Source organism: Girardinichthys multiradiatus, chromosome 15, assembly GCF_021462225.1.
Source record: "Girardinichthys multiradiatus isolate DD_20200921_A chromosome 15, DD_fGirMul_XY1, whole genome shotgun sequence".
Classification (NCBI taxonomy): domain Eukaryota; kingdom Metazoa; phylum Chordata; class Actinopteri; order Cyprinodontiformes; family Goodeidae; genus Girardinichthys; species Girardinichthys multiradiatus.
The window spans coordinates 5279608-5295634 of NC_061808.1; the positions used below are offsets into that span (position 1 = coordinate 5279608).

General features: G+C 43.8%; 1 protein-coding gene across 2 annotated transcripts in view; it reads left to right on the plus strand.

The window, feature by feature from the left end:
• Positions 1 to 16027, plus strand: part of msra (methionine sulfoxide reductase A) — a 56654-nt gene that overhangs the window by 16915 nt on the left and 23712 nt on the right. For both annotated transcript variants that reach the window (XM_047388481.1, XM_047388482.1), the window contains exons 2-3: positions 8421 to 8489; positions 9142 to 9261. In XM_047388481.1, the coding sequence (XP_047244437.1) occupies positions 8421 to 8489; positions 9142 to 9261 (189 nt within the window). The remainder of the gene's footprint in view (positions 1 to 8420; positions 8490 to 9141; positions 9262 to 16027) is intronic.

The window sequence follows — 16027 nt, forward strand, 5'->3', positions numbered from 1 at the left end:
TCTGACAGGAGAGAGCAGACTGCAGAGGGTTTTTGCTCCATGTCATGTTCCTAAACTGATTTCAGCTGCAAGAGCCTAATTTGTGCTGGCCACTAATTTGCTTTTATTTGGTTGTGAAGAGCAGTGAAAGAGGTTAGAAAGCATTTCAGGACACTTCACATCAAACAGTAAGCCCCTTCATTTTAGGTACAAAGTGTGTAAATATATGTGTGTGTGTTTGGGACCAACTAGGATGCCTCCCAGTCTCTTTCCCAGCACCCTGAATCCTGTCACCAAAATAAGCCTGATCACAGAGCAGGCCTTTATCCATGGTGACATCTGTACCACACACACATATACACCGTGTTAGTGCTGCTCTATTTCAGCTCAGGCTTACGTGTGTGTAAAGGCAGCCAGAACCGCTCCAGAATCAGCCAATCAGCGCAGGGTACACTCTGCTTTATCTCTGTGGCCCTTCATCACTTTTTAATTTTCTGTTCAGGCGATAAAGATAACAAAAGACAATATGCAAGATAAGGAAACAATAAACGGGTCAGCGTGGAAGTTGTTGTTTTATGACAGCACTGTCTCATTCAGAGTAATCTCCTTTCGAAAGATTTACTTATATTTAGGAAGAATTTCTGTAAATATCAATGTGATGGGCAGCATTTTGGTGCCTTGGATTTAGGGAGGCATGGTATGTTCTATAATATCTTGTAAGCCTCCTCTTCTTCCTCTTTCAGCTGCTATCTTTCAGTCATCACCAATGACCATCCGTCTTTCTTAGCATCCTGCTCTGTCCCACCAACACTACAGGTCCTTCTCAAAATATTAGCATATTGTGATAAAGTTAATTATTTTCCATAATGTAATGATGAAAATTTAACATTCATATATTTTAGATTCATTGCACACTAATTGAAATATTTCAGGTCTTTTATTGTCTTAATACGGATGATTTTGGCATACAGCTCATGAAAACCCAAAATTCCTATCTCACAGAATTAGCATATTTCATCCGACCAATAAAAGAAAAGTGTTTTTAATACCAAAAACGTCAACCTTCAAATAATCATGTACAGTTATGCACTCAATACTTGGTCGGGAATCCTTTTGCAGAAATGACTGCTTCAATGCGGCGTGGCATGGAGGCAATCAGCCTGTGGCACTGCTGAAGTCTTATGGAGGCCCAGGATGCTTCGATAGCGGCCTTTAGCTCATCCAGAGTGTTGGGTCTTGAGTCTCTCAACGTTCTCTTCACAATATCCCACAGATTCTCTATGGGGTTCAGGTCAGGAGAGTTGGCAGGCCAATTGAGCACAGTGATACCATGGTCAATAAACCATTTACCAGTGGTTTTGGCACTGTGAGCAGGTGCCAGGTCGTGCTGAAAAATGAAATCTTCATCTCCATAAAGCTTTTCAGCAGATGGAAGCAGGAAGTGCTCCAAAATCTCCTGATAGCTAGCTGCATTGACCCTGTCCTTGATAAAACACAGTGGACCAACACCAGCAGCTGACACGGCACCCCAGACCATCACTGACTGTGGGTACTTGACACTGGACTTCTGGCATTTTGGCATTTCCTTCTCCCCAGTCTTCCTCCAGACTCTGGCACCTTGATTTCCGAATGACATGCAGAATTTGCTTTCATCCGAAAAAAGTACTTTGGACCACTGAGCAACAGTCCAGTGCTGCTTCTCTGTAGCCCAGGTCAGGCGCTTCTGCCGCTGTTTCTGGTTCAAAAGTGGCTTGACCTGGGGAATGCGGCACCTGTAGCCCATTTCCTGCACACGCCTGTGCACGGTGGCTCTGGATGTTTCTACTCCAGACTCAGTCCACTGCTTCCGCAGGTCCCCCAAGGTCTGGAATCGGCCCTTCTCCACAATCTTCCTCAGGGTCTGGTCACCTCTTCTCGTTGTGCAGCGTTTTCTGCCACACCTTTTCCTTCCCACAGACTTCACACTGAGGTGCCTTGATACAGCACTCTGGGAACAGCCTATTTGTTCAGAAATTTCTTTCTGTGTCTTACCCTCTTGCTTGAGGGTGTCAATAGTGGCCTTCTGGACAGCAGTCAGGTCGGCAGTCTTACCCATGATTGGGGTTTTGAGTGATGAACCAGGCTGGGAGTTTTAAAGGCCTCAGGAATCTTTTGCAGGTGTTTAGAGTTAACTCGTTGATTCAGATGATTAGGTTCATAGCTCGTTTAGAGACCCTTTTAACGATATGCTAATTTTGTGAGATAGAAATTTTGGGTTTTCATGAGCTGTATGCCAAAATCATCCTTATTAAGACAATAAAAGACCTGAAATATTTCAGTTAGTGTGCAATGAATCTAAAATATGTGAATGTTAAATTTTCATCATGACATTATGGAAAATAATGAACTTTATCACAATATGCTAATATTTTGAGAAGGACCTGTATGTGCTAATATTTTTTATGCATTGCCTCTTGCAGCCATAACTGGCTGTAGCAGCTGATTATTGCTCAAATTGACCTGCCTAGAACGAAGTTGAAATGACAACTTCACATATCAAACCATAGAGGAAAAGCCAAACAAGGGTTCCATCTGGTTGTTTCCACCACTCATGGTTTTAAATGGAGCCCAACTTGGGTCATCTCTATTTTAAAATCCATAACATTTGGGTCTCAAATCTGGACTGTTTATTCCACGCTAAATGCAACTCCTTTGAAGCACAGTTTGTGATCTGTGCTATCTGTTTTTGCATATATTTTAAGATTCAGATGCGTTTTTGTCTCTGCATAATGTTGCTTGTGAAAATTACCTTTGCAGCATTGGATCTGTAAGGATCCGCAGCTAAAATAGACTAGATCTGCATGCCAAAACGTAAATGTGGTTTAAATGCTTGATAGTTTTGTTTGTGCAGAAATATAATGAACATAAAGAAAAGATTTAGACATGGAAAAACTGTTTAAAACTCAAATAATATAAGCTTTTAACTTACCTGTCACCATTTATTTCAAACAGTAGAAGCAACTGAAGGCGTGTTCTTGCTTTTGTGATAAAATGTTTTCATATAAGGATGGTGTTTACATTTTATACAAGTGCATTCGTTGCCTCTGTTGTTTCTTGATTCTTCTCTCACACTCAGCGAGCTTTTAAACTTTTTAGTATTCTGTCTGGACTTATTTTCTTTCCCACTGACATTTACATTTAAATTGTTTATCTGTGTGTGTGTTTGTGTGTGTGTGTGTGTGTGAGCATCCTGTAATGAACATGCCTTTGCTGTTCCCTGAAGGCAGCCAGTACCAACACACACGCATGGAAAGAGGATAATGTGAGAGGAGGAGGAGGGAGGAAAGACGAGGCTGAGGATCTGTCTCGGGATTTTAAATTTCCATTTAAAATCATTAAGATTTTAGGGATACAAAAGACTGCTGTCTGTGTTTTTCATGAACCATTATTTCTGCTGGTATTTATAGCTTTTCAGTTAATTTAGTTTTATAGCAAAAATAATTTAGTTAGCACATTTTATTTTGGAGCTTGTCTGCAGGATTTTTAGCATCAGAAAACTGGGGGATCGCAAACTTTGTTCTGGTAAATTTGCTGCTTCCGAGGTTGAAAATAAAGTGAGTCAGTTGATGCACGATAGATTGTAGAAAGAGCTGAAATTTCTGCAGCGCTGCATTCAAACAGAACTCTAAAATGACAGATTCCATTGTTTCCTGTTTTTCAAGTGATTGTAATAACAGAGTCAAAATATGCTCAGAAAATATCCCAAAACTATCGTTTTTATCAAGAATTTGTAATAAGTCGGTCGTGGCAGATGGCCGCTCACACTGAGCCTGGTTTTGGTTCTGCTGGAGGTTTCTTCCTGTTAAAAGGTAGTTTTTCCTCTCCACTGTCGCTACATGCATGCTCAGTATGAGGGATTGCTGCAAAGTCAACGCCAGTGACTGTCCACTGTCTCTACATGCTCATCTGGGAGGAGTGAATGCTACAAGTCACTGACTGGATGCAATCTGCTGGGTTTCCTAAGACAGAAAAACATTTTATCCAATTTGAATAAATAACTGAATCTGACTGCACTGTTCAATTGTTAGGATTAATTGGAATGTATGTCCCTGACTTTTGTGAAGTGCCTTGAGACGACATGTGTTCAGTCAAGTTAATTAAGGCTGCAGCAGCAATTTTGCCGCACACTCCCAGCCGTTTGTTTAGGTCTTGTGAGTTAAAACCTCAAAGCAGCAGATGACGTTAAAAATGAATACAGGCTCAGTAGAACAAGAATAAAACATTCGCATAAAAATAGAATTCACATTAAAGCCATGAAGCTTTCGATAAAAAATATTTTTGCTGATGAGCTTTCTTACAGAGTGGGTCCTCATGAGCTTCAAAGGTCAGCCAGTCATCAAGGATAGTTCCCAGGTATTTATACTGGTTTACAATCTCAGCATTTTCATCAGAGATGACCACAGGAAAGGTGACACTGCTGTCTTCTAAAATAACTATTTCCTTTGTCTTTGAGACTATTAACTTTAAAAAGGAAGACTCACATCCTGTCTGGGAAATTTGTGATTTCATGTTTTAGTCTTTGTTTCATAACAGGTTAGCTTTGAATAATGTTCAGATATATGTATTCTACAAGGAGTTTTTAGGACAAAACATGCATGAGTTTCACATGTATGAATGGATGCTGTTCTGAATAAACAGCAGCTATTAGACAAAGTCTTCAGAAATATAAAGAATCCTATTAAAAAGGCTGAAACGTTCTCCCTAAAGCTTCCAGAAGACATGCAGCTGAAGCGTTCCTCGTGAAGAATACAGAGCATCCGAATCCTTCAGTGGCTCTGATTCACAATGAGAGGCTGCTCATGTAATCAGACAAACTCACTGACTCAGATTCAGATGATGTGTGTTTGCTCAACTTAAAGATGCTGAGAGCAGAACAGAAAATTCAGGCTGATTATCACTTTGTGTGTTTGTTGCTGATTGCTTGGCACAACCCATTCTCTTGCTTTTGTCTATCAGCATGCAGCCTTCATGACAATTATGCATCTATGCATGAAGATGCTGGACATGTGTGGGGGGATAAAGGATGAGGGTGGGGATCCAGATGTTTGCTTCATTTTCATTCTCCCCCATCATTCCAATTTTTTTAATCCATCTTCCTCCCCCACAGCAAACCATCTGCACACACACACGCAGCCCCCAGCAAGCCAACGTTAAAGTGTGGTAGCTCAGCCAGGTGGCTGCATGGCCTCATATATGTCCTCATGCATCTCTGGCTCAGCGTTGATTGGAGTGAGTGCAGCTGCTGTGAAAATCTGCAAACCCTCTTTAAGTGGGTCACTTTGTGTGTACTCTCAGATTTCTAGTGTATTTTGTATTGCATTCTGGATTTCTCTGTGCATTCTCAATAAATAAACATTTTTACAACATGAGACTTTTTATTTATTTATTCATTTTTTTTCACCAATCCTTGTCTAGCAGAGTTGCACTTTGAATTGTTGTCTGAGTGACAAGAAGAAGCACAACAGATTTACTTTCACAAGTGGAGCATTACGACTAACGCTAAAAAGCTCTGCTTGATATATAATAAAAAAAACTATATTAGAAACTGCTTTGGGATTATTTCAATTGCAATGGAGACGGAAACGAAAAGGAGGAAAAAGAACCAAAAGAAAGAGAGAGGGAGAGAAGGAGAAAAGAACAGAGGAGAGAAAGAAGAATGGGGAGATTACAAGATAGCACCCTGGAAGACTGCTTCTACACCTGCAGAAACATATATAACAGGAATGTTACCAAAAAGTGCACATTACTAATGAATGCAAGACGTATTTACTGGTAACTGCAGCTCGATATAGAACATTTGTGTATCTGTTAATTCAATTCAATTCAATCCAGTTTATTTAGATAGCGCCAATTCACAACACATGTCATCTCAAGGCACTTCACAACAGTCAGCTACATACATTCCAATTAATCCTAACCATTGAACAGTGCAGTCAGATTCAGTTATTCATTCAAATTGGATAAAACGTTTTTCTGTCTAAGGAAACCCAGCAGATTGCATCCAGTCAATGACTTGCAGAATTCCCTCCTCCTGGATGTGCATGTAGAGACAGTGGACAGTCACTGGCGTTGACTTTGCAGCAATCCCTCATACTGAGCATGCATGTAGCGACAGTGGAGAGGAAAAACTCCCTTTTAACAGGAAGAAACCTCCAGCAGAACCAGGCTCAGTGTGAGCGGCCATCTGCCATGACCGACTGGGGGTTTGAGAGAACAGAGCAGAGACACAAAGAGAACAAAGAAGCACTGATCTAGGAATACTTTCTATGGGAAGGAATAGTAAATGTTAGTGGATGTACAGGGATTGGACAATGAAACTGGCTAAATTGGACCAGCCCGGTAGCCAGTCTTCATTGATTGCACATTGCACCAGTAAGAGCAGAGTGTGAATCACGGCAAATCACGGCAGAATTAAATGTGCACCTCAACTCTCCTGTTTCCACCAGAACTGTCCGTCAGGAGCTCCACAGGGGCAATATACACGGCCGGGCTGCTATAGCCAAACCTTTGGTCACTCATGCCAATGCCAAACGTCGGTTTCAATGGTGCAAGGAGCGCAGATCTTGGGCTGCGGACAATGTGAAACATGTATTGTTCTCTGATGAGTCCACCTTTACTGTTTTCCCAACATCTGGGAGAGTTACAGTGTGGAGAAGCCCCAAAGAAGCGTAATACCCAGACTGTTGCATGCCCAGAGTGAAGCATGGGGGTGGATCAGTGATGGTTGGGGCTGCCATATCATGGCATTCCCTTGGCCCAATACTTGTGCTAGATGGGCGCGTCACTGCCAAGGACTACCGAACCATTCTTGAGGACCATTTGCATCCAATGGTTCAAACATTGTATCCTGAAGATGGTGCCGTGTATCAGGATGACCATGCACCAATACACACAGCAAGACTGGTGAAAGATTGGTTAGGTGAACATGAAAGTGAAGTTGAACATCTCCCATGGCTTGCACAGTCACCAGATCTAAATATTATTGAGCCACTTTGAGGTGTTTTGGAGGAGCGAGTCAGGAAATGTTTTCCTCCACCAGTATCACGTAGTGACCTGGCCACTATCCTGCAAGAAGAATGGCTTAAAATCCCTCTGACCACTGTGCAGGACTTGTATATGTCATTCCCAAGACGAATTGACGCTGTATTGGCTGCAAAAGGAGACCCTACACCATACTAATAAATTATTGTGGTCTAAAACCAGGTGTTTCAGTTTCATTGTCCAACCCCTGTAGCTCCTTTAGTCGTTTCATCTAGAAAGAAAGAACAGATAAACTTTGAGCCAGTTTTCAAGAATAGAGTCTGAAAGAGAGCACATATAATTAGTTACAGTAAATGCTCAGTCAATTGCTATATCTAGGAGAGAGAAAGGGTTAAACACTGAAAGACAGGGCCAAGTGGATCATCTGTAGAAGGTGAGCATTAAGTTGCCAGCAGAAGCTTGGACAATGCCCCTCTCCAGAAAGGTGTCACAGGTAGACACAGAGTCAGGCCAGGTGTAGCTTCTAGGAAGAGAAAAAAGAGAGAACATAAAGTTAAAAACTGAAATAACAACAAATAATGCAAAATTGGAGAGTAGTGTGAGAATGTAGCGAAGAGGGTGAAAGTGTTCATTATGTCCTCCAGCAGCCTAAGCCTATAGCAGCATAACTACAGAGATAGTTTCAGTTTATTTATTTATATAGCGCTTATTTACAACAATGTCGTCTCAAGGCACCCCACAAAGAGTCTGGAATGGCACGTGGCCGCCGGGGAGGCCCCGCACCGTGTTTAGATTTAGGTCAACACCTGAATCTAAACACCTGTGAGTTTGAGTGTGAGCGCATTTGCGTATACAAGGTTTCTCCATAACAATATGCAATAGCGAGTGTAAGGAGCCACAGACCTGCCCCCTTTGACCCAAAACAGACATGGGGGAGAGCACAGGACTACCACAACACCCCCAGAGATGAGCAGAGGAGAGCCCCAAGAGAACCACCTAGAAGCCACAGCAGTAACGAGCCCACAGGCCTCGCCGGCAGCCTTCTGTGCCTGAGCAGATCCAGCCATGGACCCAGAGAAGGTAGACCCCGGGGCACATCCCCCCCCAAGCAGAGGCCCAATAAAACCAGGGGGCCCAGGGCCCGGCAAGCTGCCATGGGGAGTGAGCCGGCACACACCAAACACCCAGCCTTAGACACAGAACTGTAGCGTTTTTTCATTTGGTGTATAAATTAACCTGATGTTGAGAAGCAGAGTTTAGAAAAATTGTCTTTAAATAGCTGAACTGGTTGGGTCATGTACCTCCTTGTTTTTTGAGTTGATGACAAAACATTGAAGAGAGAGACTACTAAACTGCTGCATTTTATTTCTATTGAATGTTTATTGTTAATAACTTCTATGTTTCTGTCCCTTTTCATGCAGCCAAACATGATGTGAATGGAAACAGGACTGTTCCACCCTTCCCAGATGGGACACAGATGGTGATGTTTGGCAAGTGTCAAAATACACACCAGTAGATTCATGCTGATTTACAACTATGAGTACAAACTAAAATGTGTCTTTATGTAAGAAATCAAAACTAAGCCACAAACATTTGTTTCCTCATATTTGTTCAATATAACATCATTTAATTGGAGTGTATTAAACCTGCACTGTTTTGTGGTTAATGTTGTGCATTATATATTATTTTCGTAATAAAGTGAACTATTGTCTGTGGCGCTCTTTAGTCAAACTTTTAAAGAAGCGCCGTAAAGCAGCTCTTCTTTCCAAACAGGGTTTTTAATTGTTTTCAAAGTGAGGACAATTTAATTGACTGCAGAAGGTGGATAAAGACGAGTCTACTTTTCCCTCTGTTGAGATTGATCAGATATGTCTTCATTACATCGAAATAGTGAGGCACTGATTACACTCAGTAATTGTTGAGAAATGGTGTATTTTTGATCTGGAAATGTTTGTAGTGGTGCCACTTTTAGTTAGTCTCATAATAATTATTGCATTAACTGGCAGGGGTAGAGAAAGACCTATCTTGTTGTTCCTTACGTCATAGCTGACCTTCAATTCTTTTAAATAGGAGAAAATAGTCTAAATATGTAAGAAAGTGTATGACCAAGACTAATGCTGTCTTTATTCTGGTTTCTCTAAGGCATGGGCTGTTTCTGGGGAGCAGAGAGGAAGTTTTGGAGACAAGAGGGAGTTTACTCGACCCAGGTGGGCTACTCTGGGGGGTACACACCCAACCCCACGTACGAGGAAGTGTGCACAGGTAGCTTCTGCATATCAACACGCACATGTATGTGTTTTCTACTGACAGTTAATAAACTGTGGAAAACAGGACTGAACGGAAACAGGGGAGCCACTCATTTCCCTCAGGCCCTATTAAACCGGGGCATGGATAAGGCAGCTATTGATGCCTGACCGCTCTGAACAGGGACTATTTCTGTTGGGTCCGCCAGCACACAGTAAATCCATCATTAGCCTTGCATAACAACCTGTCTGTCACTTTCTTACTCAGTTTTAATTTGTTAAACTGGTAATGAGTTTACCTTTACTAGATGATGATTAGAAATCAGAAATAAAAACAGCAAGCAGACATGTAATTTAAAAAAAACAAAGATTGAGTGGACAAGTTTAAATGTATTATAGATTTGATCTATTTATGACAGGGTCAGAATTATTTATACAGGCTTAAACATTTTTATCATAAATATGTTCTTGCATCTGCCTTTGCCACTGTTGATCAGAGTATTTTGATTAACAGGCTCTGGTTTATCAGGTGTGGCTCTAGAGCGGTTTCACTCATATTTTTCTGGCAGAAACTACAGAGATTTTGCAAACCAGATCCTGTTGGACACCAAGAGCCTCCAATTTGGGGTACAACAGGGTTCGATCTTGGGACCTATCCTCTTTATTTTGATTATTTTCCAAATTGGCAAAATTGTCAGGCAGTTTTATGATCTGTCTTAGTTCTTTATCATTTCTGATGAGATTCAGCTCTTTTGTTCATTTTTGCCAACTGAATATTTAAACTTGTCCTCCCTAATATACTGTTTTACTAGTATCAAGCGGTGCCTCTGTCACAGATCCTTGCAGGTAATGTGATAATACAGAAACCCTAATTGTTGCCCCTGAGAGCCAAAAACCTCAAATCAAGCAATACCTTTTTAATTTTCTGTTTCATCTTCTTAATTAACCTGTTTTATTGTAAAGCACTTTGTGTTTTTTTTTAGCTTTGAAAGGTGCTATAAAAATAAAGTTTATGTAGTTACTTTATACACCTCTCTAAATGTGGAATTGGTAGACATTAAACTCACTGGTTACTCACATAAACCCAGGTTTAAAGCACAGTCCACAATTTTTAACAGTGTTGAGGAAAGAGCTTTGGCAAAGCCATTTAGAAAGCGTAATGTAAGCCTTTCAATCTGGTTTTGATGTGTTTGGGATCATTGTCATGTTGGAACGCTAATTTATTTATTTTGACCCAATGGGGTGCTCAAGCATGACAGTGATCTAGACACACATCCACAGTTCTTGGAACGGACAAAGCTGGTTAACATGACGTTTCTGGACTGGCCCATATGTCCCCACTGTTGAAGATTCTTGGACTATGCTGGGTTTATGCCAGGACACCAACAGATAAAAAATGAACTTTATTTTTTTACATAAGAAGAGTTGTCAATTATCCAGCATCAATTGTGCCAGATGCTTGTTTATGGCAGCAAAAAGCTTGTGGTTTCTCTGCAACTTTGGGTTGGAACTTTAGATAAGCCTGCTTTATCCATTCCAGAACCAGTTTTGATATGCGTTTTGGATTATTGTCCTGTTGGAGCATTTGATTGTCTCAAAATGTTAACCATTTGACCCAAACTGTTTTCGTCAAGTGAGATGAAATTAGGGAGAAACAACTCAAGAACCAAGAAGTGCTCAAGCTGATCATAAACAGAAATATGCTGACCAGAGTCACTGTCTGCACAGTGAAGAAAAATTACAATCAACATCATCTGAGATGGTACCGACTAAGCCTAGCTTTGTCATGATTTGTGGGTGTTTTTGGGTTCTTCTTCTTATTATTATTATTATTCTTGATAGGTTTTGAATCATGCTTCTGTTTATTATTTTCCTGGTCATGCTTTAGTTTTTGTCTTCTAGTTCATGTTTTGTCAAGTTAGGTTTTTTGGATCTGGTTATGCTTTAGTTTCATGGTTTACTAGTTGTGTTTCTATTAGTCTGTATTCAAGAGTCTCTGTTTTGCTCCAGCCACGTTTTGTTCTCTCCTGTCTGACAATTAACTTTATTTGGTTAACCTGCACCTAGTATTCAGTCTCCTCGTTTCACCTGGTTCTTGCTCCATATATACACCTCTGTTCTGTTCATTCCTCGCGGAAACATTTTGGATCATGCCACCGTGGTTAAGGATCATGCCATGCCTGTCTTGTTACTGTTTTGTTCCTGCCTCCTCTTACGAGTGAGTTTGTGTTTTTCTTAAGATTAAAACCTTCTACTTACTGTCATGCTGCCTGTCCGTCTGCATTCCGGGGTCCTCCACTACATAAGTGTTAACAAGCTTATTAAGTGGCATATTGATAATCAAGTAAATATGCGAATGCGGCCGACAACAAAAAAGCTGAATTTGAGAAAAGTTTTACTGTTAGACGAGACAAAGAGTGAGAAGTATGGCCACAACACAAAGTATGCTTGGAGAAGTCACATGCCCTGTTTCCTCTAGTACCTACTCAGCTCAGTCCTGCACGGGTCAACTCGGTTTTTAGGCTTTTCCTTTATAAGGGTTACAGGGAACCGTTACTATTTTTAGTACCTGCTTGTTTGCGGTTCCAAGCTAGCCAACCTGTGCTGGAAACTGTACATCAGAAAACTGTTGGTTACTGATTGGGTAGGGGGCGGCGTCTCTAGTCACAGCATATGTTACTAATATCTTCAACCATTAAATCATTGTATGCTGGGCTTATTGTCTACATGACCACTATAGCAAGCTAACATCAGGTAGCATTAGCTTACCCTCACATGTCCTCTAGCTTGTACCGCTCCATGGCTTCCCTCTCTCTCCTGTACTTATCCAGGGTGGTTCATCTTGCTGCCTGGAGCTCTTCTTCCACTCTGGGTCTGACAGCAGCCATAAACCGAGCAGCAGTCAATGGTGTTGTTGTTTGTACTCAGTTGTAATGGAAAACGAACAAAACTGTGTTGAGCCGACCCTGGTCGAGTAGAGTAAGTACTAATGGAAAAGGGTCTAAAGGCTTTCAAATCTAAGAATACTTTACCAACTGTCAGCAAGGTGGTGCATTGGTCCTAGAGGATGGTATAATGAAGAAGGAGAAATTCTTTAACTCCTCCCCAAATCATCTGCTTGATAAATAAAATGTGGATGCATTTTGGCGGCTGTGCCTCTGAGACAGGAGTAGCTGAACGTAACCACAAGGTGTTCTACTTTTCTATATATGAATGTGGGTGAATGAGTCTCGTAGTGTAAATTGCTTTAAGTCAGTATTACTAGAAAATGACTATATATGTATAGTCCATTGGGTGTTCCAGCAGGACAACAATCCAGAGCTGTTTTAGAATGGATAAAGCAGATGCTGATTTATGGACTGTGCTGAAAAGATGCTTCTGTGTCAGGACATCAACTAAATTAAATAAACTCTACTTCTGAAACTACCAAGAAGAAAATCAGCCAAATTTATAGCAGGACCTTGTTGATGGCTACCAAACTAAGTGGTTTCTTTACTGCCTTCTCTGGAACACTTAATCAAATATTAGTAGGGTATATGTATCATTTTTGACAGAAAATCCACTATAATGTTTTACAAAACTCAGCTTGTTTTGCAGTCCCAGGGTAATTTTCTCCACTCCTAATAGATTTCTCGTACTTGTACTCGTTGTCTTCCGCTTTATCAGGGACCGGGTCGCGGGGGCAGCAGACTCAGCAGAGACGCCCAGACGTCCCTCTCCCCAGACACCTCTTCCAGCTCCTCCGGGGGGACCCCAAGGCGTTCCCAGGCCAGCCGAGAGACATAGTCCCTCCAGCGTGTCCTGGGCCGTCCCCTGGGCCTCCTCCAGGTGGGACGTGCCTGGAACACCTCCAGAGGAAGGCGTCCAGGAGGCATCCGGTATAGGTGCCCGAGCCACCTCAACTGGCTCCTCTCGATGTGGAGAAGCAGCGGCTCTACTCCGAGCCCCTCCTGGATGGCTGAGCTCCTCACCCTATCTCTAAGGGAGTGCCCGGCCACGCTACAGAGGAAGCTCATTTCAGCCGCTTGTATCCGGGATCTCGTTCTTTCGGTCATGACCCAAAGTTCGTGGCCATAGGTGAGGGTAGGAACGTAGACCGACCGGTAAATCGAGAGCTTCGCTTTTCGGCTCAGCTCTCTCTTCACCACAACGGACCGGCACAGCGCCCTCATTACTTGGCAGCCGCACCGATCCGTTTGTCGATCTCCCGCTCCATTCTTCCATCACTCGTGAACAAGACCCCGAGATACTTAAACTCCACTTGAGGCAGGAACTCCCCTCCAACCTGAAGAGGACAGGCCACCCTTTTCCAGTCAAGTACCATGGCCTCGGACTTGGAGGAGCTGATCCTCATCCCAGCCACTTCACACTCGGCTGCGAACCGCCCCAGTGCATGCTGTAGGTCTTGGCTAGATGGGGCCAGCAGGACCACGTCATCTGCAAAAAGAAGAGACGAAATCCTCTGGTCCCCAAACCAGACCCCCTCCGGCCCTTGGCTGCGCCTAGAAATCCTGTCTATAAAACTTATGAACAGGACCGGTGACAAAGGGCAGCCCTGCCGGAGTCCAACATGCACCGGGAACAGGTCCGACTTAGTGCAGGCAATGCGAGCCAAACTCCTGCTCCGCTTGTACAGAGACCGGATGGGCCCTTGTAAAGAGCCACCGATTCCATACTCCTGGAGCACCCCCCACAGGGCATCACGAGGGACACAGTCGAATGCTTTCTCCAGGTCCACAAAACACATGTGGACCGATTGGGCAAACTCCCATGAACCCTCGAGTACCCTGTAGAGGGTATAGAGCTGGTCCAGTGTCCCACGGCCGGGACGAAAACCACACTGCTCCTCCTGAAGCCGGGGTTCGACTATCGGCCGGACTCTCCTCTCCAATACCCTGGTGTAGGCCTTACCAGGGAGGCTGAGGAGTGTGATCCCCCTGTAGTTGGAACACACCCTCCGGTCACCCTCCTTATGAAGGGGGACCACCACCCCAGTCTGCCAATCCAAAGGCACTGTCCCCGTCCGCCACGCAATGTTGAAGAGGTGTGTCAACCATGACAGCCCCACAACATCCAAAGACTTGAGGTACTCAGGGCGGATCTCATCCAACCCCAAAGCCTTGCCACCGCGGAGCTTTTTAACCACCTAGGTGACTTCAGCCTGGGTGATGAAAGAGTCCAACCCCGAGTCTCCAGCCTCTGTTTCCACCAGGGAATGCGTGATGGCAGGATTGAGGAGATCCTCGAAGTACTCCTTCCACCGGCCGATAATGTCCCCAGTCGAGGTCAGCAGCTCCCCAACCCCACTGTAAACAGTGTTGGCGAAGCACTGCTTCCCCCTCCCGAGGCGCCGGACGGTTTGCCAGAATCGCTTCGGGGCCAACCGGTAGTCCTTCTCCATGGCCTCATCGAACTCCTCCCAGGTCCGAGTTTTTGCCTCTGCTATCGCCCGGGCCGCGGCACGCTTGGCCCCACAGTACCCGTCAGCCGCCTCAGGAGTCCCACAAGCCAACCACAGCCGATAAGACTCCTTCTTCAGCTTGACAGCGTCCCTTACTGCCGGTGTCCACCACTGGGTTCGGGGATTGCCGCCGCGACAGGCACCGCAGACCTTACGGCTGTAGCTACGGGCAGCAACATCGACAATAGATGTTGAGAACATGGTCCATTCGGGCTCTATGTCTCCAACATCCCTCGGAATCTGGTCAAAGCTCTCCCGGAGGTGAGAGTTGAATACATCCCTGGCCGAGGGCTCTGCCAGACGTTCCCAGCAGACCCTCACTATGCGCTTGGGCCAGCCAAGTCTGTCTGGCTTTTTCCTCCTCCAGCGGATCCAACTCACCACCAGGTGGTGATCAGTGGACAGCTCAGCCCCTCTCTTCACCCGAGTGTCCAAAACATGAAGGTCTGATAATACGACAACAAAGTCGATCATTGACCTCCTGCCTAGGGTATCCTGGTGCCAAGTGCACTGATGGACACCCTTATGTTTGAACATGGTGTTCAATAACAAAACACCGCTTGGATTCAGATTGGGGAGGCCATTCCTCCCACTCACGCCTCTCCAGGTGTCACTGTCGATTCCCACGTGGGCGTTGAAGTCCCCCAGTAGAATAGTGGAGTCTCCAGGAGGGGCACTATCCAGCAGGGACGCCAAGAAGGCCGGGTACTCCGCACTACTACTCCGCCCGTAGGCCGAAATGATAGTCAGAGACCTCTCCCCAACCCGAAGGGGCAGGGATGCGACCCTCTCATCCACTGGGGTAAACCCCAACACGAGACGGCTGAGCTGGGGGGCAACAAGCAAACCCACACCAGCCCGCCGCCTCTCCCCGCGGGCCACTCCAGAGTAGAAGAGAGTCCAGCCCCTCTCAAGGAGATGGGTAAAGGAGGGGGACTCGAGATTTCTTTGGTCTTTAATAAAAGCCAGCTGTGTCTGTGTTCATTGATAACAAATGTATCCAACTGAGGGTTTAAAGTGCTATAAATAACAATTCTGTATTTATACACAGTTTGAAGGTTAAAGACTAAAATATTAATTTAAAGTTTATTTGAAAGTTGTTTATAATAGTGAGTCTGAGGCCAATTTTATCCAATTCTTGTCAAGCATTTGGATAAATGAGTGTAAAACTGAACTTGAATATATTTTAAATGCCTGAATAAATAGGTTGAGTGCTTGACTTCTTGGCTTTAGAGTGTTACTGGGGGAGAGGACAACTCACATATGAATTTGTCAGTCAAGTTTGGAGTCACGGTGGAGTGGGTTTTTGAACTAGATGTTTTGT